General features: G+C 49.1%; 6 protein-coding genes across 6 annotated transcripts; 3 read left to right on the top strand and 3 right to left on the bottom strand.

The window, feature by feature from the left end:
- Window positions 1-4,053: 4,053 nt before the first annotated feature.
- FIESC28_07080 (uncharacterized protein) lies at window positions 4,054-5,260 on the top strand (the record flags this gene model as incomplete). Its single annotated transcript, XM_031161222.1, has 7 exons — window positions 4,054-4,082; window positions 4,136-4,167; window positions 4,429-4,508; window positions 4,571-4,593; window positions 4,669-4,697; window positions 4,761-5,018; window positions 5,088-5,260. The coding sequence occupies 7 exons, from the start codon at window positions 4,054-4,056 to the stop codon at window positions 5,258-5,260; spliced, it is 624 nt and encodes a 207-aa protein (XP_031014768.1).
- Window positions 5,261-6,454: 1,194 nt separating this feature from the next.
- Window positions 6,455-7,519, bottom strand: FIESC28_07079 (uncharacterized protein; the record flags this gene model as incomplete). The annotated part of the gene is made up of 1 exon (XM_031161221.1): window positions 6,455-7,519. The coding sequence occupies one exon, from the start codon at window positions 7,517-7,519 to the stop codon at window positions 6,455-6,457; it is 1,065 nt and encodes a 354-aa protein (XP_031014767.1).
- Window positions 7,520-16,496: 8,977 nt separating this feature from the next.
- FIESC28_07078 (uncharacterized protein) lies at window positions 16,497-17,978 on the top strand (the record flags this gene model as incomplete). The annotated part of the gene is made up of 1 exon (XM_031161220.1): window positions 16,497-17,978. The coding sequence occupies one exon, from the start codon at window positions 16,497-16,499 to the stop codon at window positions 17,976-17,978; it is 1,482 nt and encodes a 493-aa protein (XP_031014766.1).
- A 2,720-nt stretch (window positions 17,979-20,698) lies between these two features.
- Window positions 20,699-24,659, bottom strand: FIESC28_07077 (uncharacterized protein; the record flags this gene model as incomplete). Its single annotated transcript, XM_031161219.1, has 6 exons — window positions 20,699-21,343; window positions 21,575-21,677; window positions 21,727-21,915; window positions 21,963-22,505; window positions 23,471-23,619; window positions 23,667-24,659. 6 exons carry the CDS (start codon window positions 24,657-24,659, stop codon window positions 20,699-20,701), a joined length of 2,622 nt encoding a protein of 873 aa, XP_031014765.1.
- An 854-nt stretch (window positions 24,660-25,513) lies between these two features.
- Window positions 25,514-25,873, top strand: FIESC28_07076 (uncharacterized protein; the record flags this gene model as incomplete). Its single annotated transcript, XM_031161218.1, has 3 exons — window positions 25,514-25,516; window positions 25,568-25,774; window positions 25,829-25,873. The coding sequence occupies 3 exons, from the start codon at window positions 25,514-25,516 to the stop codon at window positions 25,871-25,873; spliced, it is 255 nt and encodes an 84-aa protein (XP_031014764.1).
- A 241-nt stretch (window positions 25,874-26,114) lies between these two features.
- FIESC28_07075 (uncharacterized protein) lies at window positions 26,115-27,182 on the bottom strand (the record flags this gene model as incomplete). The annotated part of the gene is made up of 4 exons (XM_031161217.1): window positions 26,115-26,656; window positions 26,703-26,834; window positions 26,884-27,106; window positions 27,156-27,182. 4 exons carry the CDS (start codon window positions 27,180-27,182, stop codon window positions 26,115-26,117), a joined length of 924 nt encoding a protein of 307 aa, XP_031014763.1.
- Window positions 27,183-27,793: the final 611 nt, after the last annotated feature.

Here is a 27,793-nt window from a genome sequence, read left to right as displayed (position 1 = left end):
GGGGGGGGGGGGGGGGGGGGGCGAATCGATACTATTCCTGGGCCGCACTACGATGGGTGCTGCTGGCTTTCCAAGGAGTCAATGAATCAAGCGTGAAGAGGAAACAAAGAATCATGGTCAACCTATTGAAACATCAACCAGCATCCCAAACATGCAGTCAAGCTATCCATAAAAAACATTGGTCTGGTGTAACTCGGCAACTTCAACCTGCAGACTGTAGTTCAGCACTCCATGGGTCCCTTGGCCCTTGACCGGTGCAGGTACAGACGTTTCGTTTCAAGGATGTTCCTGGCTCTGGGGTGCCAAGCTCTCCGTATGTGTGGTAGATATAGATCTGTACTTACAGTACGGGTTTAAAAACATGCTCCTGGGCACCAATACCTGCCATTGCCAGCAAAGTTTGTGGTGAGGGGTTTTGAGGGTAAAGCAAGGGAGAGACGTGGAAAAACATTCAGGCTTGCAGTAGCAGCGTGGATGGGCAACGTTATCGTTTTCTCAATAGTATTTACTTTTTCTTCCTGCTTGCACCTTCGTATTGCTATGCTGCAAGGCAAAGACCATGACATGCATTGTATACGAGTGCAGTGCAGTCCATGTTCTATTGTCATGACGTGGTGGATGCAATGGGCGAATCTCCCTAGGTCTATTCGGGGGTACTGACTGGTCTGGTCAGGTCAGTAATAACCAGTCTGACCAGTTTGGCTACACCTATCGTATTGACTAGAGGCAATATTTTCATGCTATGACGTCGGGTCCAAGATGCTGGAAATAGAAACGGAAATGGGAATGGGAATATTCCTGAGGTGATGGAAGGAAGGCACGTGGCAGAGATCGGACTTGCACTTGATCAATGAAACATTCATCCAGGCCTCAGTAATTAGGTAGGTAGGCCCCTGCCTGTTGTATCAAAACTCCCCCTTGCTGCTGCATAACGTCAGACTAAGAAAATTATGTGTCCACCAAAGTCCACTTCTATCTCATCATCTGCATATCCCATCTCCGTGCAAATCATGATTTGCATCACCCGAAAGTGACATCAGCGCATGCCAGAGTCCCAGAATCCTCGTCTCGGCAGTGTAGTCCAGGCCAAGCCACACCAAGCAAGGACCATCTCAACTCTGGGTCCCTTGCCAGACCAGCGCCAGCCTCTCCCGTTGTGCTAACGTAGCTCAGCGCAATTACGGGGCCCGCGCAGTCAATCCTCCCTCAGTGCAGAAGCCAGTGACGTTGAGGTTGGTGGCTTCAGCTTCGGATCGCTTAACTCTCTCACAAGCTACAGCAACGAGTCCCTTCTTCCACCCATCGATCGGAGTCTTTTCCCTACTTCTCTACAACCTAGTAGTAATTATGCTACTGTGGTACGTCTCGGTCCCAAGGTTCCATCTCGTGCCAAGTGGAGGGAAAGCGGGCTTCATGTTACCCAATGACCCTTCAGCCTCCCCTCGCGGCGCAACAGCTGCTGCCCCGTCCCCTGCGACCGAGGCCCCTATGCCGTCCAGGCCTTGTGAGACCCACGCCCCAAGCTGCCCGCTGTCATCCTCCCAAGTCGCAACGAGGTCTCCACTTCACCATTGCTGCAGCTGGTGTTGTGTTCAGGCCGTTCCCCGTCACAATTACCTAGGTACCTACCTATCGAGCATCGACTCCCGCTAGCTATTTAGCTTTCCCCGAGCTCCAGCCATAGGGGACCAATAGCTGGCCATCGTTGACCATTTCGTCGGGAGCCCTCCCAAGCTACTGGGAGCCTCGCAAATTTGTGAAGAAGAAAAAAGTCACCGAGACGACTAGAGACTTCTCTCTTCGTCATCACCGTGGGACAACTCTCGATAATGCCCACTTGGTTGGTTATGTAGGCAGTGCTCCCCTCAGTCCCGCCTCCAGTTTGTCAGAGGCTTTGACGTCGTCACTGTATTGACATCTACGATGGAAACCCATTGGACCCGAGACATTCAGGAACGTTGCGCAACTTGTACATACAGCAAGTGGACACCGGACCCGAATAGCTTAACCGGATGCCACCCCTGTACCAGAATTGACTGGGACCGCCCTTCAATTATCATTGAGTGGCACGCATTGTTCTACAAAGCCATCTGGTGTTTACCGGTCACCATCTTCCGCGCCTGTATGTTTACTGCACGTTTTCAGGGACAGGGGCGGCTTATAAAAGTCCTCTTGAAGAGCTAAAGTTGGCCTTTAGCCAACCATGTTCTCGAGCTGGCCATAGCCAGAAAGCCTCTCCGTACCGATCCTAGCTGGAGGCATCCATTGTCTCCCTTCGGGATTTTATGGCGATAGCTTTGCTAATTATTCACCTGATTGATGTCTATAGGCAATTGGCAGTACTGAAAGGTAACTAACTGGCTGTCCATGTTCATTCCTTGGTTAGTGCCCTTGAGGCGCTGGATTGCCCCCGGCTTTTCGCCTTCAGCCCCGTCCTAAGCTAGGAGGTATCTGAATCTCGCCAGTTGCCTCGTGGTTTATCTTCTGTCCAGTCGCTTTCATCTGTCGTGTTTTGCTTCACAAGCTTATCCCTGTACCTAGCGGCCATAATCTGCCGATGGCACATTGACCCATCAACCTTCTTCGTTTCTCTTAGTCCCTGCTACGACTTTGCACCTACTCTCTTCATTGACGAATGCTTCCCCCTCCCTCCTTGGCATGTTTTTATAAGTGCCCCCCTTGGCAGATTTTTTGCTTTTGCCTTGTTCCTTCGGATTTTCACAGCCGTTTCGGGTAGCTACTTACTGCCGCTGTCATAATCGCTGCACTCTCTTCTCTCATCTCTTCGTCTCAGACGTGCTACATCCCTGTCACTGGTATATTATAAGTGTCGTTGTTGGCTCCCCAGGTCTTGCTTGGTTGCAATCGCTGCAAGTTGCGCTTCCAACATCAATCAGACACCTCTCCAACATCGGACAAACAAACCAAATACGCAAACAAATACACAAACAAATACACAAACAGCAGATAACTGATCGATACTGCGACGACCGCCATCGCTATCGAATCGGCTGATAACTCTTTTTTAAGGGTCATCTTAGATTCGTCCCAGCCTAGGTCCAGCCGAGTCCAGCCCGATCCAGTCTGGCCCCGGACCTTGACGATCTTGCTTTCGGTTCACGCCAGTTCTAGAACGCCAAACCAACTTGACAACCATCACATTACGCACCACCTTTTTTTTTGGCATTTTGGTTCTTGGTATGTCGAGGCTTTAAACCAGCCAAAAACAAAATCACCGTTTTCCCCCGGCCATTTCTCTGCAAATCCTGGTTCCTACCACTTCAAATCAGAAAAAGAAGAAACAAAGAGAGCCACTGTCCTCTAAACAATTCCCTCCAGTCTTGCGTGCCCTTGGTGGCTTTGCCATCTCTGTTTACCGACCTCATTCTCTCCGCTTCCCCAAGGCAAAAGCTCGAGCTAGCCGCCACGGCGCATCCCAAACTCCTGGTCCTGGGAACAAACGCGGAAACTCAATTTCAGGCATCATAAACCCTGGGCATCTTTATTCGGTTCTAGTCTGCTCCCGCTGACTGACTCTGTCTCCCCTCTTGAGCCTTTTTATCCCCTCCCCAGAATCGATTTCCCACCATTATTTTTGAGCTTGACTCAACATCTCGGTTCTGGCCGTGTGGCATCGGCTGTGCTGGTCTGCTGGTCCCTCAAAGTATTGCACCACACCATTGAACGTTCATCAGTCGACTTCGAGGGCTTATCACTAAAAAGCGTTTATTATAGCTGCAACGGCACAGCTTGTTTCAACATCTAGTGGCAGGTTCCTCTCTCTTACCACAATTGTTCTCTCAGCAGTTCCTCTCCTCGCGAACCCCACGACCAACAACAAACAGCAAGGCTCATTAGTGCCATATCCTGCCCTCGCTCGGACATCGCTTCGCAGGCGCCCAGTCTCACCATCACCAAACAGAAACGAATTTTCTTGTCGCTAGTTTGATATACAGTATCTCAGAACCTGTATAATAGTCAACATTCGCTTCACCGGTACGCGTTTGTTCGTCACGTATCCTCTTCTCCCTCTCGTTTCTTTTTGCCGCCAATATGCCGCGACATTATCACTACCAGCCGAGGTATGGCCAATTAATCCTTGACGCTTCATGAAGCTTATTGCTAACTCCCCTAGTCGCGAACTCCATGTGGTAGTCCTAGGAGCAGGTTCGTTGACGTCCAGCATTCATCTAATTATTATTTCCTTCTTCTTCGCTTTATCTCTTGCTTCTTCGAATACGTTTTGTCTGACTCGCTCCTCTCTTTGCAGGTGGCGTGGGTAAAAGTTGTCTGACTGGTAAGTTGCCCTTGTCTCATTCTCTTGTCCCCATGTTCTCTATGTTGCTGTGCCTGCGCCCACCGTCGCATCCACAATCCTACTACCTTCCCTGTCTACCCCTTTGTAGTTCAAGGCTTACGCGAAAACAGCCCAGTTCGTTCACAATGAGTGGATTGAGAGTTATGATCCCACCATTGAGGATTCTTATCGTACTCAGCTCCAGGTTGATGTAAGTACTGCATACGGCACAAATGCCGCTTCTCGACTCTCCGACTGACTCGTTCGGCCTAGGGACGTCAAGTTATTCTAGAAATGTGAGTACCATGTCTCGACTATCTTACCTATCAGTCCAAATTTGGAGAAGAGCTGTGACTGACTCAGTATTTTAGCCTCGATACTGCGGGGACCGAGCAGTTCGGTAGGTCCTCTATTGCTCAACAACATTTGCACCATGACCTTCATACTGATAATGATGGCACAGTCGCTATGAGAGATCTCTACATGAAAACCGGTCAAGGGTTCATCTTAGTATTCAGCATTACGTCGTCGTCCTCGTTGAGCGAACTGGCGGGTTTGCGCGAAGAAATCATCCGAATAAAAGACGACGAACACGTTCCACTCGTCATTGTTGGCAACAAGGCCGACCTCGAGGAGAACCGTGCTGTGGCCCGAGCCAAGGGCTTCTCCATTTCACAACGATGGGGCGCACCCTACTATGAGGCTAGCGCAAGGACGAGGAGTGAGTTTGTCCGCGCGCCCGCAGCTTTTGTGCATGGGCTTTCGCCGCATTGGGACTAACAGACTCCAGCGAATGTTGATGAGGTCTTTATCGATCTCTGTAGGCAAATGTTACGCAAAGAGGACGAACAAAACGCGAATGACGGCCCCAATGACGATTACAAATATGACAACGGTCGAAGTTCCCATAGACGCCAACGCCGCCGCCGGAAGAAGGATTCACCACGATGTGTTATACTCTAAAGCTGCCAACTTTGGTTCCTAGATTGATGACCACTGGTTGGCATCCGCGCATTGGGATCTTTCATTTCTTGACCCTGACCTTTTAGGACTTCGCCATTTTTTATTCTTTTTAAAGTCTTTCAGACTACCCGATATGTATTACATGGATTACGACGCTTGAAGGAATTGACCAAGGGAATGTACGGAAGTAAGGAGTACGCAGTCGGCCTCGTGGTCTGATGAAACGAAACGATAGTTCGGAAGCACGATTGGCCCACGGACGAAGCGGTAGACTTGGAGCACATGTTTGAAACGACACCGAAGCGAATAGAGGGCACGGCGCATTATATCACATCCGACACATCGCATGCCTGGATCAAGCGACGGGTGTTGGAAAGGTCGACAAGAGCTCATTTTATGTACACATTACGGCGTCGGTGGAGTTGGAAATTTGACCTGGGACAAGGTCTGCTGCACTTGTTTATTGTCTCCGATTTAGCATGGATATTTATTGAAACTCGATCAAGACGAGTTGTATCAACTGGAGGGATTGGGCACCGAAAGAGACCGAAAGAGAGTGTATGTATCAGGCAGGATATAGCCGAAAATCGGAGAGGTAGTGAGTTCGATGCCGGTCATGCTAGACGCGTATACATATCCGCGGATACCAACTATTGATGGTGGTTTTACGCCATCAATGCATATACACGTTCATGGCCACATTATCGTACTTACCTTTATGTCTATGGACTTCGGTTGACTCCAATCTTACTCAAGACGAAGTAGTTCTTTGTGAATCTCATCAGACCTACTATCATCTTGTCGAAAGGAACTCGAAAGACTTCATGACGACCAGTCCATAGAATAATCTCGAACTTCATATAGCTTGTCACATTCAGAGTCACACTTTTCTTACTTCTACTCAGATCTTAGGTGCGCGTATTTTGTGTCATTGTTCCACTATATACATACATTCTTCATGGTAGCTGGGACCAACTCGTTTCCTATGTACCTCACCCAGCCCTTGCTCGCTATGCCAATTCCCATGATATGATCCTAATCTAAAATCGTGATCTGAATGAGAATGCGATGTCTGCTATCGCCCGGCCATATACCAATGAATTAGCCAACGGGAGTTCTGTCTCCCAACGTTTCCCAGAAACTTTCTCTCACGAGAACCACATGTTGGGTTTATTTTCAATGCTCACCTGCCGTTTACTTTCGACGGAGCATGCTCCAAATGTCAGTGACGATACCAAACCATCCCTTGACTCGTTCAGCGGCGTTCAGCAGCAGAATGTAGCGCTTGACAAATGCATCGACGTTGTCGTAATCTCCAGCATAGCATTCCCACACAGCTCGACCCTGTCCATTGTTCTCACGCTCCTGGACAGCCATGAGGTCGTCCTCATCCTCAACACCATGGACACCAGCGGACTTGAGCTTGGGGCCGATACAGAGCGCACGGCCAGCAATGTCTTCGTCGGCAATGAGGCGTGTAGCAGCGTCGATGACATCCTCAATCGTGGCTCCACCTGCGGTGCCAGAGAGGAAAGCTGCTTCAACTGGGAGCTTGAGCATGTTGGACTTGGAGACGTAATAGGGCGTGATCATGTTGACGCGGACGCCGTTGCGGAAAGCCGTAGAGCGAAGAGTGCGGAAGAGGCCTAGGATGGCATGCTTGCTCATTGTATACATGGTCTGGGTAGGGAAGGGGCAGAGTGATGCGAGTGAACCGACCAGGAGAAGGCAGCGATCACGAGGAGAAGATCCACTCTGAGGCAGCCAGTAGAGGGCGAGATGAGTGGTGTAAGTAGCACCGGTGATGTTGACATCAAACTGTTTCGTGTTGGGCTTGGGCAAACGGCCATTCTTCAGAACAGGCTCCTCGAACTGGATAGAAGCGTCAGGGAGGATGATGCCCGCGTTGGGAACAACAATGTCGATACCGCCATGAGGACTGACATTGACAGCCATCTCAAACAGACTGACCTGTGAGTCCCAATCGGTGACATCACAGTGCTGGAATGCAAAAGCCGAGTCTGGATACTGAGCTGTAAGTGAAGCGACCAGCTGCTCGCCTGCTGTATCATCAACATCGCCAACGATGATGTTGGCCCCGTGGGAAGCCCATTCTCGGACCATGAAAGATCCGAGACCATTGGCACCGCCAGTGATGACAATCGTCTTGCCTTTGAGGGTAGAAGCGTCGTAGGGCTTACTTACATCCACAGGCGGTGACTGGCGGATAAGACCCTTGATGTCGTTTGAGGGCTCCATTTTGAGATGGATGGATACTGATGGGGTAATAATGGCAACGTATTGTAGTAGTGATGAGATGATGGATGTGATCCCTCGGTAGCTGGAAATAATGTCCAACAATAGAAGAGAATAGATAGAGCGAAACAAGTTGCGTATGAGTATCGAATACGATTTGCTGATCTGTCGAATCGGATTGGACTGTAGACTATTATACAGCCGTTTGACCAAAAATAATCTTCCGAGTGGAGTCGAGTCTGCAGAGATCTGTTTAGGGCCCGATAAATTAGCTTGAGCTTGGTATGGTGGGGGATATATCCACTCAAAATGTTGGTGATGATTGTTAAGGTGTTTGCGATGTGTTGCGTTGCGTTACGTATCAAGATGATGAGTTGATAAGAGCAAGAAGCTATGATAGTAGATAGAAGAAAAGAAATCCTGATGAGTTGAGACAAGTTGAAGAATTTATACTCGCAGCACCCCTGTTCTTCTCTGCATTCGCTGCTGTATGTTCATGGCAGCGGCAGGCACTGCCCGTAAGAACAAACTACTGATGGGATGCGCAAACGTCAAGTTCAGTCAAGACGTATCATACCGACTGTCACACATGGGATGGTTTGTGCTTGATCACGTTCGAGTTCTGTGCAGTTGTTCAGAGAATGATTCTTCTGTCATATCTCGCCTTAAGAACACCACCAGCACATCGTGTCAGAGTTATCGTTGACGCTCGTTGTCCCTTTTGAACGCAACTTTCCAGTACAATCATAATAAGGACAATCAGTCATTAATTCATGTTGTTCTTGTACCAAGCCAAGCCAGGTTGACGTTGAGTTCGCATGTTGCTTGTCCAATTGGATTCAGTTTCTCAACTACCTATCAAGTATCACGTCAAAAGCGTGACTTTGATATAGTCAATTATATCTTGGCATGGTTGATATGACCTTCTCGGTCTCATTTAGCCATATAAACATCCGGTATGGATGCCATCCAGTGTCAGAGATCAGGCAAAGTGTCCTAGGTCAGGCAGGCAAGTGGCGGTCTTGCGCAAATTCCTGCTGGCCATCAGTAAGACGTCAACGTCTATTTCCAAGTCTACAGAATGCAATCGATGATAGGTATGTAACCCAGGCTCCCTTATCTAGATATTCGCATTTCGAGGCTGCGGAAGCAATCCCCAAAGGCATGCGCACTATTGTTCGTAATCTATAAAGACTCATGGAACATCGGATCTTGGTTCCTCAACAGCCAGCTAAGAAACGGACAGGACAAGAGTCTAACTCCAGAAGGGCTGATACCCATGTCGCTGCTCATGCTCACTTGAAACCAAGGGTCCAGAGGTTCCTCCTCTCCCTTGGTGTGTTATTGAGAGTAGTTGTCTCGGTGCCTCAAAAGTCTAGCAAGGGTTGAGCAAACTTATCCACCCAACAGCTCGTTGCAAAGGGAGGAAACGAGTCACATGAAAGGAAAAGGTTGGGGCAGGACGTCGATCATTTCATCTAGAATTGATCAAGTCCGAGCTTGTTTCGCATGGTTCGACTCCCATTATTGCAGCAGATTCCTGTCCCGGATTCAGTTGTAGCTCAGTACCGTACAGTATATCGTAGGTTTATCCTTGCAGCACTTGCACCAACCAGACGCTTGGTGATCCAACGATGATGCCCGGGATGTGACGGACTCTCGAGGTTTCAGCGTCCAACAGGCTGGGATGCCGGGCCCTGTCTTTGCAGGCTGTGGGCCTTGACTGTTCGTGACCTTGGGCTACGTACATGCTGTACTGTAGTCTACGGCGCAAGATCCGCACTGAATTTGGCGTTGAATGCCACGCTAGGAGACCCTTGCAACGTCGGGCATGGCAGGGGTTGGCTAGCTTTTTTCTAGGGCGATCGACGCCAATCAATTAATTACTACCTAAGTGTCCGTACAGGGACAGCTTCTCTGTAAGTGAGAAACAGGTTTAATTATCCTCATCCTTTCCTTGCTAATGATCCTACACCTGTGAGACATGGTATCATTCGTACCAAGACCCAGCGAGTGAGCTATATTCAAGCAGAAAGGGAAAATGCTGTCCAATTCTAGCTGAGGACTTTAAAGTCAACATTCTGACCCTGCTGTCGCATCTAACCCCAACCTGGGACTCACGTGGTGCCCGTTAGTCCACGAGTTGTTCTGCATAAGCAGCCGACGAAACAGCCCGAGATGATCATGCAGACGTGCGCGACTGGACCTAACTGACATAATGGCGCCTTCAAGCGAGGTCAACGGTTTGTGGTGGAGAGATCAGCGTTCGCCGTTCAGTACTGTACTGTGCAGTTACGTTAGTATGTATTCTAGTTAGTGCTGGTTTATAGAATGAAACGGGCGTTGGCGCATTGGAGTTGCGCTTGTTGCTCCGCATGCCATCTATCGAGTTATCCATTTGCAATTCATTCTTCCAACGATTTATCAAAAGTAATCATCAGTCATCTACCTTGCAATGCAACAGACACTTGTTTATTCTGTACTGAGTTGCCAAACTGTGAGCAATAGAGTACGCACGGCCAGGAGGGTCTCATCGCGTAGGGGTGCGATATCCTGATGTTCTGAAGGTGCAAACTGGTCAAGCCTAAGCGGAGTCATTGATTAACAACTAAAATTGAGTTGATGGGCGACCATGTACCCTAGGGTCGTTTATCCGGCAGCGCGGAACGCCAGCATTAGATCCTTGATGTCCGACCAATGCTTTGGTGACAGACTTGTACACTTCTCATACTGGAGTGTCAACCTATTCCGCATTGCTAAGTTTGTCCTGACCGGCAGACAGATAATCGAAGACTGTGCCAGCTTTCGTCGCCAAGACGAGTGTGAGAGAGCTCACCATGGTAGGGACATAGAACCTTCTCCAGTCGACATCTCAGCGGCGCTGTTGTTGATTTCGCTATAAGCAAACCTAGTTCTCACAGCATCAGTGTACAAGCGCAGCGTATAGCTGACAATATTTTTAGGATCTCTCTGAGAGGCATACCATATAACATAGGATGACGAGGAATTGACGGAATTCTGCGTTGTTTTCTCCACAACGTCTGGATGTAAACGTGAACAAGTCAGCCAATGCCTCCGCCTATATCACAATGACCAGGTAAGAAGTAGGAAGGCAATCCAAGATGTGGTATGGACCTGTTGAACTGTTACAGCCTCAAGCAGGGAGCTCACCGATAAGTCCTCCGAACATCTGGATACGGGCTGCGGAACAATATCATAGTGACCAACGACTATATTCATAAACGAAACTAGTCTCAACTGTGCTCTGCGTTTGTATTGCAGTATTGTCAGTTGCGCATTGATAAATCCTCTCGTTTTTCCCAGATGTTTGTGTACCAGTAGGCCACAGGGATCTCTATCACATTAGCATATTTGTAGTCCGCGATGTTTTTCCTAGTTCTGTCTGCCAGAAAACTATACTTTCTAAGATGCATTTCGCCATCCAGTATACCCGTGGTGGTGAACCGATTGCTTGAACCTATTGATGCAAACGGACGTTTCGATCGATCTGAATACCCAGTGACCTGGAGAGGAAGGTATTTGATCATTTGTGAATCCATGGGCACTCGGACGGGACTTCGATAGCATGCCTTGCGGGATACTTTGTCGCCTTGGTCAAATTCGTTCATCTTCATCACTTTGAAGGCCAATACAGTTGTCAATCATTGCATCAAATAATAGGCTCATAGGCTTAACTGGTGTAGAGTCCAATCGATCAGCTGTGACACTCAGCTGTGTATTGTTCTGCACAAGCATCGGAACAGATAACAAATTCCGGAGGCATAGGGACCCGAGGTCTGTGGTCACTTTGTCCTTTGTCCGAGGATAATCTTGATTGATGATAACGCAAGAAATCTTGTGCAAAACCACTATGTTAGAAGTCCTGGACTTGGCGGTTGCCTTCTCGTCCAGAGTAAGATGACACACAACGCAGCTTGCAGTCACTGGGCGACAAGACAAACAACTGATTGACAGGGCCACCAGGGGAAAAGTAGGGAGGTGGTGGCCTGGTTACCCCTGTCAATAGGTTGCATGACTGGCTCACCGGCTGTGTACCCCTCCCGCCCGCGGCCACAGCCCCGGGTGGTTTAGCATATCTTGGTGAGAGCTCGACAAGGAAATGCTGCACAATCCGATGTTCTCGTCGTCGAGAGGGCGGGCACCCAAAATCTATGGAGGTTTCAAACGTGGCTCCTGTCGAGGCAATACGCCCCCGAAGGTAGGGCACATCGGACGGCGATTGTTCGTGTGCTGATTGCTTGACAGACCGACATATCGGTCGGTCAGAGCTTCTAGGTTTCACATCATCAGATGCAAGCTTTTCTGGTACGGAGTAGCAAGCAGTGTTTCTCACTACATGTTGTGTCGCCATGTTCTTACCACAAGACTCTCGGACAAGAATCAGCTTGGGTTTGCACCACAAGGTTACAGACCCATTTGACTTGCAGGTTGGTTAAGCCATTTCAAGTCGGGCTCGCAGGTAGTGCTACTGTGGCTGATGTACTGCGTTTCGATGCACCGTGCATATGCCCTATTGTAAGGCAAGCAGAAGGAAATGAAGCGCAGGTTGAAGCTTGGAGTTCGTGTGACAGCGACGATGACGATGACGACAAGAGGATGGAAGAAATCCTCTTGACCCTGATGATCTGTCTGCCGTTGCGGTGCGGGCAGGGTTGAATTAAAGTCCAGATTCACACCAGGCCTGGACTTGGACCTGGACCCTTGAGTTTCAAGTTGCGCGCAACCGCGTCACCACCCGCGTTCGAGGACGGGAAGGAGCATCTACTGTACTGTACCTTGTACTTGCCTGATTCTGGGAAAGAAAATCTCGTCAGAGTATAGGTACCTAGGTGAGTAGGTAAAAAATAATCCATGACTTTACCCGGCAGACTCATATATATCTACTGTCTCTAATATTTATTCATCAATTTCCCTCGTTTTATCTGTATTTTTAGGTAGGTCATTTATTTATACGGCAAGGAGGTTGCCCACATGCAACAATTGGTTACATGCCCAAGCACCCACTACAGTAGGTACATAGGTATAGGTACACATAGGTACAAGTGGGCAACAGAACAATTGTCCTCTAAGATTTAGGGCGTAAAAATAGAGTAGTCTAAGTGATTTGATAAACTCGCATAAGTTGACCAAATTATTTCGTTTTCTATGTTTCTATAGGCCGATCTTTCTGATACCCGAAAGGTAGGTACGTGAACAGATACAGGAAATCACGGGCTCGTCCAAGTTAAAGTGCTGCCCCACTGTAGATTGCAGCCCGTGGAGACAGGTCAAATCTTGGTCCGCCAGCTGGGGAGACAAGACGACGGGCATGGATCCGATGGGGAAGGGGCAGCGCGGGCAGACTCTGTTGTAGGCTGTAGGCTGCTTCCCCAGTTTGGCTTCTGCGACAAACAGCCGGGCGAGTTTCGATCTCAGCAATCTTTTCTGATCTCAGATCTTCCGACTTGATGCTTGGATTACCCCAAGATTCAAATTGTCATTGGACAATTTATCTTTGACAAGTCAAGTTGACCCTGCAACGCAACGCCATGAGAAGTGACGAGTGTGCCTGGACCACTGAGATGATGCTGATGGGACAGTACTGTACACTTTGTTGGGATGGAAATGGCTTCAATGGCCTTCTTTCTATCTTGTGCTTTGTTTGAAATTTTACAAGGCTGGGCTGGGCAGAGTAAGCCATCTGTTCCTAGCATTACATCACCTGCCCCTCGCCTGTGATTTGTATCGCTTCTCTGGTTCGTCTCTGGATGCTGCACCAGTGCACTTCCCCTCTCCTCTCCCCCCTCCAAGTTGTTTAGTGTCTAATTTCTAGTCGGCATTTTGCTTCTTTAATGCTGGTTGTTGATTGTTTAGTGTCCGTCTTGATCTTTAGCGTCTACCGTCTTCACCTCTCAAGAGGTCATCTTGTCATCTTGCTCCCCAGACAAGACAGGGTCGAGGCGCGCTACCTCTAGTAGGTACTAAGTCTGGTGCTTGGAGCCCCGAGCAAGGTCCATTGTAGCTACGAGGAAAAGGAAAGCGGGACTTGCTTTTGTTTTAACTTTACACCACTCCATGCGATCGACCTCCGATTGGCACGATAGCCTTAGACGACCTTGACGCCAAAATTGCGCCCACCCCCTATAGAGTACAGACCAGTTTCCACTCCACCCATAAGCCGCTTTGCGCGCTCCCCTCGCGTTGCGTTGCTTGCCCTCGCTCTTTAGTCTATCTACTGGATTATCCAACACAACTCGAGAGGGGAAGGTTCACCAAGAAAGTAATTGCTTCTTTGCATTTCAGACAGACTTGGTTGGGCTGGGTCAGACGAGACATTCGAATGATACGCTACGCTACGTGTTCAAATTGTGTCGAAAGCTTTATGGGAATTAAGCCGAGCAGACGGGACAACAGCTGGTTGTTGTCTGCGCTTCCGTTCAACCAAACTTTGTTTCCCCTTCGGCCATGTACTGTAGTATTTATTTAGTAGCAGTAGCAATAGCAGTAGCCAAGAGTACAAACACATCCCACAACACATGCTCTGTCCAGATATCCTCTTACATATCTGCAACATTACGATCCCTCATTGCATATCATTGACTAACCGTCTGGACCCTGACCATATCGACTAGACTAGGTAGAGGCTAACTTGACATTTCAGGCACCTACTACAGCATCAATCAAGGCTGAAACAAACACGCTGGCCATCATATATGCATCGCCTTATGTGTTGACTAGCATTGTGCTATCGGGATATCTGCGCTTTTTCATCCCAAGCCTGCCAAGGCTATCTTCTACTGCTTCTCAAGACTCAAGGTAGCCAAGGTAGTCAGTAATTAATTAATCGCTTTCTATCGACCAAGGACAAGCACTGATCAACAATAGCATCCTCGAAGCCCGACGAGAGCCCTTGAAAGCCACTTTACTTGGTAGTCTCATCCCGGTAAACTCCACCATTCCATGTTGGTACAAGCTTCCCTGAGCCCCTTGATCCCCGGACTGATCCCCCGGAGACGGCATTCGCTAGCAACAAGCCCGTATCCATCGAACACAGACGAAACGTATTCAGAGTCCCAGGAACAACAGGGACAGGCCTAACTTACTCGATCCAAGAACTTGGAAGCAACCCAAGATCCGAACGGAATCGATCCTCAGCGCATGGACCGAGCGCCAAACAGAGCCCGGAGAGCTGAGAGTGAATATCCGTACAATACTACCTTACTCTCTTCTCGGTCTACCTTACAGCTTACAATACCTTAGGTACGCAGGCACTACCTGGTTCTAGGCACCGCCCGGGACGTGCGACGTTGATACCAAACCTCTTACGCCCGTGCCGCACTGGCAATTCTCGCGCGGCCGTTATTCTGTTTCCCCTCGCTGCCACCCTCTAAGTTCTTACCTACCTACACATCTGGATCCATCTCAGAGGTAAGAAAGAACAAACCTGTGAGCCCGTTACTCTAGTTGCCGGCTTACCTATCTTTATCACACACACACTCTCTATCTCTCTCTTCTCTTCTCTTACTCACCCTCCTCCCTTCTCCACACCATCTTATTTCGTTTCATTTCATTTCCCCGTTCCCCTTGTCCATTCCCATCATCATTAATTTTCCACCCTCTTTCTAAATAACAGGAGCCGGGCATCCACACACACTTGTTCGCAGACTTTCTGGTATAGCACAAGCACACACGGGCAAGGTTGGCTTTTCTTGCCGCGCTCTGCAGGTCGGATCCCCAGAGCAAGCTAGAATAAGTAATTCCTGGTATCACTATCACTATCGCCGTTAGGTACTGGTACTTAACGCCTGGATTCAAGGGGTTTCCGCCTGTCCCCGTCATTTCATTGTTGCCGCCCACCAATCCTGCTCTACTCACACTCTTTGTCCACTCTCCATTCCCATCTCCCCTCTTACACAAGGCGTTTAATGCTCCCTCGTTTGATTCAGGTACCAGGTTAGAATCCCACCTTCTCTCCCCCCTCAGCGCATCTCTGTCACATACCAGCCGTTCTGGCCTCCAGAACACCCATACCTTCCATGCAGCCCCAAATCTACCAAGCATTGCCAATCCCTCCCACCCTCTTCTCGTAATAGACACTACCACTGCCGCTACCGTTTTTACCCTACCTAGCGAGGTTCTGCTGCTGGCGTGCGCATGGAGAGTTGCTGGTGCCCCCTACATTAACTACAACGGCCCCCCTCCATCCATCCGACATTGCAACTTGCACCACACCTTCTCACTGCGACAAGCTGTCGCACTCTTTTTCACGTCATTTCCACGGCGCATCTTGCTCATTTTCCCTACTAACACCGCATCGCATACATAGGGACTACTTCTTCCTGTACTCAATACAGTGATACGCGCACCAAGTTGCTCAAAGCTTGTCCATCCTCCGAGTCTATCGCCTGACATTACTACTGCGCTATTGTTTATCTCGACCTTCGCTTTGTCGTGTACGGCCGTCGGACCTAATTACGCCCAATCGCTATCCGTCCCGAAACCTCGACATTTTCGCTCATCGTTTGCATCTCAGGTCCCAACAGCGCGACTCGTCGTTGACTTTGTGATTACGACCGCGACCGCGCTTCTCATCGCGACGACTGGATCACGGCAATCTCTCTAAAGTACTGAGCCTTGGCGATCGTCGCATTTGCCTGACTTCAGATCGCATCGCTGTAGCGAATCAAGTCTTATTCCGACATATGCAAGGAGGCAGCAGGCGATGAAAGCTTTTGGAAGCGCACCAACACCCGACCCAACAAGGATCGTATCTCCAATTGTCGAACCTCCCAATCGCGCGAGCCCCTCTCCACCATTTACCGCTTCAACAAGTACTGAAGCTACGAATACAGCCCCATCCTTTGCTGCAAGTTCGGCATCGTCTGTCGCGACACTGTCAGCTATGGCCATGTCCGGCTATCTTCAGGCTGGTCATGCCTTTCGGCCAACCAAAGCATCGCCATCGCCATACAATCCAAACATGCACGAAACCCCTAGATATGGAATGGGCGCATTTTCAGGCTCTGCGTCGCCCACAATATGGGTCAAGATCCGACGCCTGCCGCTCAACACTACAGAGGAGTCGTTGAGACTCATGACCATGTTCACACACGAACAAATAGCTGAGGTAGAACTGCTCCCTATGGAACAATCAGAAGATAGCGGGTTTCTCTCGGCTAACCTGCGATTCCGAACCATGGTTGGAGCACAACATGCCAAGACGACATTAGATGGGCTTTTGAACGCCACCAAGGAGGCCAACATGGTGGTCGAGATCAAGTCTGATGACTCACCTCTCACGCAGCGATACTCTACAGATCCTTTGTCAGCGAACAACTCAGGTTCGCCGGCTTCAGCTGCGTCAGCATCATCTACAATTGGGCCTGGCCAGGTTCCAAGATTCAATAACAGCGGTTTCCATTCACTCGAGAACATTTCCCCCCAGACCAACAACGCTTATCCAGGCCACGAACTCCCCAAGCCAAACTCAGCCGTTGATTTCAAGAACATGTTCTCCCCGCAATCTCCTATCGGCAACCACCTGACCGAGCGTGGTAGGATGAGTGGCAAGGACCTTATTGCCCACGATTCTGCAGACGACGACGAAACGAACAATCTTTTGAAGAACCCTCTTGCGTATGCCGAGATCAGCAACGCACCCTCTCAGCGCAGAGCAACAGCACCCCAGATCCCTATCAGCAGCATGGCTGCCCTCTCGCTGAACACCAGCGCTATGCCGCCCCCGGGGCCCTCTTCCTTGCCTCCATTCAACAACGTCATGTCGGCTCAGTCCGGACCCATGTCGCCTGTGGATAAGGGCGGTTTCAATGGCTACCCAGTAGCTTTTGGCCGACAAGCCTTCCCGCCAGTTAATCCAGCCGACCAGAACCCGCCTTGCAATACCCTCTACGTTGGCAATCTTCCCGGCGACGCATCCGAGGAGGAACTCAAAGGTCTCTTTGTCAAGCAACGTGGATACAAGCGTCTCTGCTTCCGAACCAAACAAAACGGGCCAATGTGTTTTGTCGAGTTTGAGGACGTCTCCTTTGCTACCAAGGCACTCCACGAGCTGTACGGAACACCATTGCACAACAGTACAAAAGGTGGAATTCGTCTCAGTTTTTCCAAGAACCCCCTCGGTGTCCGATCTGGCCAGGCTCCCTCACACGCTAATTCCAACCAGATGGGTGGAATGCACCAACCCATGCCAGGCTCCGCGAATGGTTTCCCATTAGCAAACAGGCCGCCTCCTGGACTTGGACTGACCGTACCTCCTCCAGGTCTTGGGAGTGGCCGCGGCTATGCCTATATGAACGCAGGTCACGGCAACGGGGCCTTTGGTGGTCTTGCAAATTATGGCTGGAATGGGCCAGTTTACAATGACAACGATGACCCCAAGAGGAAGAGGAATCTTTTCGCAGGGAGCTATCCCCCTCGACACAATTACATGGTGGGAAAATAGCATTCACTCAGAAGATCGGGAAGCATAACTGTTTAATGCAGACCCGAGTCAGGCTTGCGTATTCTTTTCATTCCATTTTTGCATTATTTGCGATTTCTGTTCACTGTTTCGCCATGATTCCCCCTTTCCCATAACCCTGTGCATTTGCATCGCTGATATATATGGAGTTTTCTTGTCTTTTACTTCCTTCGGCTGGGAGCCCTCGGGCTTGACGATAACGCTGTCACTCTTTCAACAGCACGCATACAGAACTTCAGGTGACTGGCTGTTGTTTGACTCTTCTCAATCCAGATCAGGTCTGTGATCGCTCACATGTACCTCGCTGGATTTTAAGCCAACAGGCAATTTTGAGCCCAGACCCCGCCGAAGATTCTTTTAGTTTGTCGCTGTCAACGTCTTTCACTCGTTCACGATTTATGGCCTCGCGGGATACAAAAGAAAAAGAGGAAGCAGAGGGGGAAAAAAAAGATACATGAGCAAAAAGATTGCATTGCTCGCTACCCGAGACGGGTACCTGGGCACACAACGCGACGGAACACAAGGTCTTTTGCCACGAAAAGATGGAGAGTTTCAGGAAATATGGGCTGTTCGAATTTATTGAGTTCTTGTCAGAGCTGGGAGTTTATTTGGGCAATTCTGGATGGGCAAGGAACGCTGGAGCACGGAAGATACTGGAGCGGTCGCGCCGCATCACATTTTGCATTCAGAAGGGTTGGAGCATAGGACTGAACGACTACACGAAACATGGGTTCATCATACGCATGCATACCAAGATACCATTAGCGGGCAATTCAGCAGATCGCTTCTGCACCATGGAGGAGTTCCTTTTTTCGATCGTTCAGCACGGTGGCCGGCGTCTGATCGTTTACCTCCTTTTTCAAGACGCTAAGCATGTTTGGCCAAGAGTATTGACACGAGGCAAAGGCCTTTGCTCGGTCTGGCACTAGGTCGGATCTTGTCACGGTGTCACATTCGAACGGAAAGGGATTGCATTGTATTGGATGGGATATTGAATGGGAAAGGTTCTGGGAGCGATATATCCACTTAGGAGCACTCGGTCAGGTGCAGGGAACAGGGCGTTCTTTCTTTGTTTTATTTGTTGTGTTTTCTTTCCCCCTGACAGCGCTGGAAGGACATCAAGCGGAATCATCTTGTATAAATGCTCCCTCTGCGTAGCACGCGAAGAGTCTTCGCCTACTCAGATGGTAAATTACACAAAATGTTACAACAGACTTTCTGGGACTAGTGTTGGTCTTGTTTATTGATAGAGAAGAAATATATGGACGGTTGTTTATCTTGCCTGACTTGTCGCCTACGTTGGCATATGGTCTACTATAGCACTTAGAACGCGACCTTCTCCTGGCTGTTTGACTTGCCCAGTTCGAGCTCTTGTCTGATAAAGCTCGCTCTCTGGAGCTTTGAATCTTGAGCCGGATTGTGTGAAGAAATATTACGGACATCGTCACAGACCTCTCAGCCTGTTCGTGAATTGAATTGCAGTTTCTTATCTACCCATTAAGCGTCGGGTCAGCTTGATGTTGTAACTACTACCCTGGACGAAACTTGCATTCATTTCTGAAGCCGATGATATCCTCACAAGAAGAGAAACGTGCATGCGTGCATGCCGTCTGTATTATGCGCAGAGTCCTAGAGTCATGATCACATGAGTGCCGACCAGCATCACCGGTGAGGCTTATCCATCTCGATGAGCCCGGCTATTTACCCAATGGCTATGAGAGATCCACGTAGGGGCAATAGCAGGATGCTGACAAGGTAGGGTATTATTGATGTGGCTTCAGTTGTTGATTATGCAAGTCAAAGTAGAGTCGGCGCTTGTGCTGTGCCTGTCCTGTCTTGTGTAGGTATTGTATGAAGCTTGTGTCACGCACCCATCTGTATCTCTTTACATGCTCGGGAACCGGTGACGGGAGACTGACCCAAGATGGTGTTTGCCGATATGCAACCGTCTCTGTTCAGAGCCCGACTTAATGGAGGGTTACAGTTACACGCTGCGAAGGTAGGGTAAGGTAAGTCAAGGCAAGATAGCTTACCCAGGTCCACGGGCCGAGCCCTTAACGGACGGACGGGACGGGCGCGAAATCTTGAAACCACGAGCCCGGGGAGAGATTGAGAATATGCTGTGTGACATGAAGGGCTGTCATGTGGGAACAACCGGTAGCAGTCGAGCAAGGGGGGTGCTGTATAAGACAACAGGGGGTGGGAAATTAGGACGAGAGATTTCTGAGTTGAGACGAGTGCAGAAGATGTGTGGAAAGAGATCATTGGGCAGTTTCACGACGGGGAAGAGATCCGGTGAGTTGAAAGATACTACTGTACTGTAAGGCTAGGGAGCAGAGCATGTTATTTGCTGTACGGCTAATTGGCATACTGATTGAGGTTATGGATCCAATAACTTGTTGCGCTCTATGCAGAGGCCGGAGTGTAGAGGATGATCATGCATGTGTGATAGATTGAGGTTCAGACGCGGTGGTGGTTGTATTGTTTGTGCAGTTGCATAGCTCATGGATCAATCTGACAGCAAAAGTTACCAATGATGGAAACAGGAAGGCAACTATTGGAAAGGCTGCGTTAACGAGGCTTTTGTCACATGTTTGTCAGGAGACGACCTACTATTAAGTACACCATCATTGCCTGTAATTGCGCTTGAAAAGGCAACACTTGTTGGTGCGTATCTACAACAGATGATAAGTTCTAGCTCTTCACATATCCATCGTGCCACCATCATTCGCCCAGCTCATGGTCATGGTTGCCCATAGATCATGATACATGGGCTGTTGCCCTTCCAAGTTCATGTTCATTGCAGGCAGTACAGAACTCATGTCGATTTCTGTGTCCCACGCCGGTAAGTATGGCTGCATGTCTTTGTCAAACATGGGGCACCCTTGACGTCCTAAAGTGTTGCTGAGACCTGTTGTAAGCATGTCAACGCGACGGTCATATTTCGCCTTGACTACACGTAGAACAACACGGCTTGCAGATAGCACATCTACACGTTTGCTAGCCGGTGTTAGATCCTCAGGACCCTCACACATGAACTCAAGAAACTCGTCAAACCGCAGTTGTGAGCGTGCCCAGGCATGGTCCCAGTCGAGGACAGCAGTGATAGGGAAGGAGAGGCGCACAGCGAGGATGACGGACAGAATGAACTTTTCCCAGTCAATGCTTGTGAAATGTGTGAAGGTTTCGAGGTTCATGAGGTAGTCGAAAAGAGTGCGCATGTTGTTGACACAGCGGATGAGGCGGGTCGATGAAGGGTTGATAAAACTTGGCTTCTTGGGGTTTGCACGGGTGAGATAGAATACGGCGCCGCCTTGGAGAAAGACGTCGAAGAATAGATGGGCGAGCTTCACAGGTGCTGAATAATGTTAGAGGAACGAAGGCATGGTACTGAGATAGGGAAACTTGCCAGAGCGCGAAAGGTGCGGCACCATAGCTTCCTTCATCTCCCGATGTTGTGTCTCGAGTCCTAACAACATCAACTGAACCTGCTGGTTCACATGAGGCTCATTGTCTCTAATTGACTTATTCGCCGTATCCATCATATTCGCCAACCTGACAAGATAAGTCAACATTACATCACCGTCAACTTCAGCATGTCGCTGCAGAAGATCGCAACATTTGTCTGTCCAGGGGGTCCACGCAGGAATCAGGTGCTGCATCTTGAATGTGAACATGAAGCTGTCGAGCGTGAGTAAGCTGGCTCTGGTGCGCTTCATTGAGGACGTACTTTGTCAAAGCATAGTGGTATGCTAGATACGCTCGTAGTTGATCGAGCTTGGCGCTACTCATTTCTCCAGGAATTGTGCTGGTAAGATATGCTGATTCTTGGTCGAGGTCGAGATCGCTTGCGAGATCGCCAGCCATGCGGTAGTACTGGTAGGCCTGTTTGTTCTTGGGACGTAGGTGGAACGGATACCTGTAAATGTTGGCATTCTATGGTAGATGGCTTAAGGATAAGCTTACCAAGCGCAGTAAATTAGAATGCCCTGTAGTAGGGAGATACTCCTTTCACCACCAGCAACAAACTTGAGCCCCAGGACTTTCCGAAACTCCTCATCATAAAGACTATGCCCCTGTAAAGTCCGCGACCCAGAGGCTGCAGCCAAAATGGCTAAGAGAACAAATGGTTTCGTCGCAGCAAGACTAGCCACCGTCTCGTCAGGCCGGAGAACGATGACAGGATAGTGGGCCAGCATTCCCCGGAAAGAAACCAACAGAGATTCGGCAGAGTCGAGGTTGAACTGGGGCTTCGCATGCAGAGACTGTATGGGATGCGTATGCGATGAAGACGGCGTCGGTAAGCTTGTGAGCGGAGAGTCTTGAAAACTGCTGAGATCTGTATCGCCATCTGCAGGAAATATGGATTCAATGAATTGCGCGTGCGATTCACGCAAGTCATCAAAGTTCTCATCCACTTCTGGCTGGGTAGAAACTTCGAAGTCAATGGTGAAAGTCTTTGATGGCGCTGGAGGAGGAGGGGGAGGCGGTTGATGAGTCTCTATAGCACTACAAGGTAATGTCAGTCAAATTGCTTTGAATGCGAATGCGATCGAGGGCATCCTACTGCTTCGTCCTTCGTCTTCTTGTTCGTGGTCCTGTTCGCGATATACATTCCTTCTTGGACTCGAGACATCTTGATCACCACGCCTTTGTCAGATTGGCTATTCTTTTGTACAAGGTACCTTAAGTAATTGTATGATTTTGGTATGGAAATCTTACTTGCGACAGACCCCAGGTTGTTCACTTGGTTGGCATTTGATCTTTGTCGCGCGACATGCTTCGCACGCTGTTGAGATTCTCTTGCGCGCGGGGCATGTTTCGATTGGTGATGATTCGCTTGTCATTTGTATAGTCTCGATTGGACAGGAATTATATCAAGTAGGTAGTCTAGATAGTAGCTTGAAGCTTTTGTATGAGTAAAAGGGAGAGCGATAGGTACAAAGTTGCCGGTGTAATGAGAAGCCGAATCAACACAATCCCCGACGGCTCTCGGATCTTACCAACCCTGCCCCCACTTACCTCCATACCTAGGTAAGTACCTATCTATCCTACTGTACCTATATTCTGTCAGCAACACCAAGGAAACCACAACGTACATACAAATTAGCGGATTGTATAGCATCGCAAATGCTTATGCCCAGAGTTGGTCAACCTCGTGTGAAAATCATTCGGTCCATTATAAAATAAAACAGTATTCCACAGTCGGTGCTTAGGTTCATACCTCCGCCAGGACCATATATGTATACAATCATCCATCCACAGAGCCTTCTCATTCGCCCTGCCTGAAATTAACTCCTGGGTTTCCCTCCTTTAGTATCTTTTCAGCCGTCTCAAACAATGGCAACGCAAGCTTGCTAATCTCATAGGCAGCAGCTGATGTCATGTGCTTAACTTGTCTGTGTCTCCCAATATCCCGCGTTGCGCATGCGATCGAACAGTATACAGCGGCTTTACCATCGCCTTCCACTGACCCTTGCTCGCGTATGTCACACTGGTCGACGCAGTCTTTGCAAACCACAGCCTCCGACGCTGATTCTGCTCCTGTGTCGCATTCCTCATAGTCGGTTTGTATACATCTATCCCCTGCCTCACAGTCGTGCTCCTTATCGATGTGATCATCCTACCAAAGTTAGCATCTCCTCTGGATAGACAAATGGAATCACTCACAAAGCCCTTGCCTTGGCACTCGTCCGAGCAGTATACCGTCATCTTCCGACGGCCACCAAGCTGGACAAGTGCTTGGCAAAGAGGGCATGAGAGGACATTCTTAGCGTCCACCGATTTTGAGCAAACAGAACATGGTGGTAGGTCGTACAGATAATCAGACACGGCTGGCGTTTGGTTTGCTTGAGCCCGACTCTTGTTCTGCAGCCTGTTCTGTTCAAACGCCATCTTTGCTCTCCGTAGCTCATCGAGACGACCTCTGTGCGTATCCCGTTGAGGTTCTGTCGTGCGGCTCGCCTTAAGATCCTGCGCGATGCGGTCAATGACCTGCTCAATGGACATCGTGTCGCTTGTCTCGTATGCTTCCAGATATGGCTGCGCGTTTTCCACAGCCTCTCCTGTTTCTGAGTCTTTAAAGAAGAGATCAATGTAAAGCTGCTTCAGAGCCGTTGCATCGTTTTTGACAGCTGCCATCTTCTCTATCAGCGATTCTACGTCGGACTCCCAGTTGACTGGCTTCCCAACACCTTCCCAGATTCTCTCGATGAGTTCCTCGCGTCTCTTAACGGGGTCATCCAACATGGCTCTTAATTCGTCGGGGTCGGCCCCTCTGTCTCCTACCGAGAGGAACCGCGGATACATGCGCAGCACCCAGCGGTACCATGCCTCCTTTTCGGAAGCAATGCTGTCCTCAATGGCTTTGAGATCCATCTTCTTGTGATCTTTGACGTCGGTAAAAAGAACGTCTAGCTCATTGAGGAACGCTCTTCGCTGTGAAAACCACTCTCTGCCCTCGGCGTCACAGTAACGGGCGCGCATCCTTTCCAGAACTTTGGGGAAGCATTTTTCACAGTCCACCACGCTTCGTTTGCCGCATTCTTCTAGACATGTTCTCTTTATGGTGTCCACCTCATCGGCGCATTGTTGTCTGTGGATCCTGGCGGCACTGAGCTCCGTCCAGTGCTCAGGCAGAGCAACTCTCACGTTTGAGCCCATTTCCCAACAACGTGGGCCCTGATGTTTGATTCGATTTTGTTAATGATTGTTGTTTCCTGGATCTCGGAGAAACCGTGATGTGATAGTGTTTAAGTCAGGGGGTTGGTAAGAGGTTGAGTTTGCTTGGATTTCATTTCCTTATGTCGGTGAAGGCGCGTTAATGACCTAGATATGAATCAAGGTCAAAATGTCTGAGAAAACAAGGGTTATCTTTCACTTGTCGAGTCTTGTGGTGTTGCTATTGTTCTTGATGAGATGAGAAGCAAGGGTGAAGACATCCAGTCCCAGGATCTGGTTGTAGTTTCACCGAGGTTTAGGCGATCCAGATGCCCCTACCTCGATCAAAACATAGGTAGGTAGGTAACAATTGCGTCAAAAGAAAAGGCTCAATGGAGTGGTCTTTGACGATGCATGACGTGCCATGTTTGTAATGTCATGTATTGGCTTGAAGATGTAGGACAAAGGGCATAACTTCATCGGTCTGACAGCATTGTGTCTTTGGTTAGGTACTTACACCTTGATACCAGTAATGGAAATTATAGAATATTCCGCAGTCATTTCATAACCAAGTCTCCTGTTATAAAATAAATCTTTTCGGATGTAATTAAAGACGAACAGTCGAAGTCAAAGTAAGCGCTTACTATTAATTATTCTCTTCCATTCACACATTCATAGTGATATGTATGTGGTTGTTCTTTCCAAGAGCTTATGCACATAGCGAGGTTCCACCTTACAGAGCTGAGCTAATCTTATCAGTCCTGGTCCTGTTCTGTTCTGTCGCATCAACTTTCATCATTTCGCGGTCCCGGCGCATTCAATCTAAACAAGTACCAATCAACACAAAACAATAAAAAATGGTATAGATCGCCCATCGCTGTCTCGATATCCCTCTTTGCTAACAGCTCCAGGCCGATAAACTCCGAACCCAGCAAGAACTCGAGCGCCTTCAGGCAAAGTACGTCGGTACTGGTCACCCAGACACTACCAGCTGGGAATGGCGCACCAACATTCAGCGCGATACCTACTCTTCCATCGCCGGTCACCGTCCTCTACTCTCTTACATCGCTTTGGCTGAGAATGAACCTATCTCCAAAGTCCGCGCTCAAATGATTAGGGTATGCCCGATTATGCGACTTGATGGCCGATCAACAACTGACGATTTTGCACAGAAAATGGTCCAGCCCTGCGGCCCGCCTCCTCCACGTGAAGATTAGAACGACGTGTACACTACGAGCGATTATGTGCAAAATTTGCGATGGATTCATAACTGGTTTGTTGGATTTTCCGGACGGCGTCAAGGATTTATACTATACCCCGTAGAAGGGAGGATTTTAGACATGCAATATCACATTTCACCTTGCGACCACATTCAAAACCTCATGTTCAGAAAGACAATGCTCCAGGATGTATTGGTTGGGTATCATAGCGCCGACATTATTCCTCGTTCCTAGGGTCTCATTCTTGCATTCGACTGGCCTCCGCGTCGACCTCCTCATCATCGCCGTTTTGCCGAGGGTCTCTAATGTTCAGACTCGATCGAAGCTTCTTCTCCATCTCCTCGTTCCAGCTGTCACCATAGACTTCTCGCGTCATGCCCATCACGCCACTCAAGCCAACTTCTTCCTTGCCGCGTGGGCCAACATGCCATGTGATGGTATGCTCACCATCTTGGCCTAGAGGTGGCCGTTCAACTCTCCTGGTCACATATCCTTGCCTCTCCATTCTCTTGAGAATGGTTTCAGTCTTGTCCATCGACACATTCTGATCGGCGTTCATTCGTTGAAGATGGCGCTTCAGCTTTTGTTCACTGAGTTCCCCACCGCTGAGATAGATCAACGTGATGACCAATGTGTAGAAAGCCGTATACGTGGCCTCATCGTCTGGGCTGGGTGTTTTCGAAGGTCCGAGGATCGCAGCGCTGCGGTATGCTTCTGGTAACGTCGAGGTAAGAATATAAGAACCGGAGCCGAGCTTGGGCTGTGAGTTGCTCTTCATGGCTACCAGATATTAGCGGAGGCCTGTTATGGAAGCGATATTACATACCTTGACGCTTCTCCTGAAGCGAGACCTTTTCTCTAACAGGCAACTCTCGCATCTCCATGCCCCAATACTCTCTCAGCTGCTTTTGCGCCATATCAAAAATGCGCCGGAAAGAACGACCTTGGTTTCCCAGGACTCGACCTTTGTTAGCTTTGGTCTGGTATTCAAGTGTGGGGCCTGTTACCTCGCTCTTTGATGCCATCTCTTCGTATGATGGTTCTTGAGAATTCGCAAGATATAGCATAGCGAACAAGCTTCTTCGCTAATTGTTCGTCGGCGCTCTGCACTTGAGTCCTGTCGCCGTCCATTTCGGCATCGCTAGGGTCGTGGTCGTTTTGTTCGTCCTCTGAACCAGCTCTGTTTCTTTGTCTGGGACGGGCATCCTCTTCTGATTCCTCGGCCTCAACCTGATGTGTACGTTAGCTTGGTGTTCAACAGTAAACACGGGTGACTTACAGGGCGGCGACGTCTTTGTGGAGGCATGATTACGGATGAGAAGAAAAGCGAAAACACTGCCTAGGTAGATATTCGAGGGAATAGAGCAACTCAGAAACAGCTAAATCACAAATGCGGTTGCAATTAACGAATACTGACTGAACAGACACTGAGGGGTTCGTAAGTTAAATGGAGGGAAGGCTTTACGCGGTTGAGCGCGTCCCATCTTATCGGGTTATCACTTATCGCTTAGTCGCTTATCGGATAAAATTTCTGGGACCTTCAATTCTCAGTCTTGAATAGGCCTGGTCGCACTGTCGTAATTTGCTCCCTTGACGGGGGTTTTGTATTATTACTCTCTTTCTCGATGATTTCTAGAGCGATCCGAGTGCCGCGAATTTGCCTGGCATGCAGGTTCGGCTTAATAACTCAGCGCAGTGCCGGCTTGGGCTTCCGACCGAATCCAGTTCGTGAGGGTATCGGCCGACGGTTATATACATTCGATATAGGGAAACCGGGAGATGGCAGGATTGAGTCTTTTGTTTCTGACAAAGACGTGCCGAAGAGTAATTCAGAACAAGAACCTGTCGAAGAAGAGTCAACGACGACAACGACGACACCATCGAAAGATGCTGCAGAATCGACTAATAGCGCCCCCG

This window comes from Fusarium coffeatum (assembly GCF_003316985.1).
Source record: "Fusarium coffeatum strain FIESC_28 chromosome Unknown BRIP53273_contig_152, whole genome shotgun sequence".
NCBI lineage: Eukaryota > Fungi > Ascomycota > Sordariomycetes > Hypocreales > Nectriaceae > Fusarium > Fusarium coffeatum.
The sequence above is the reverse complement of the archived record's forward strand: the minus strand, read 5'-3'. Positions and strand labels throughout refer to the sequence as shown.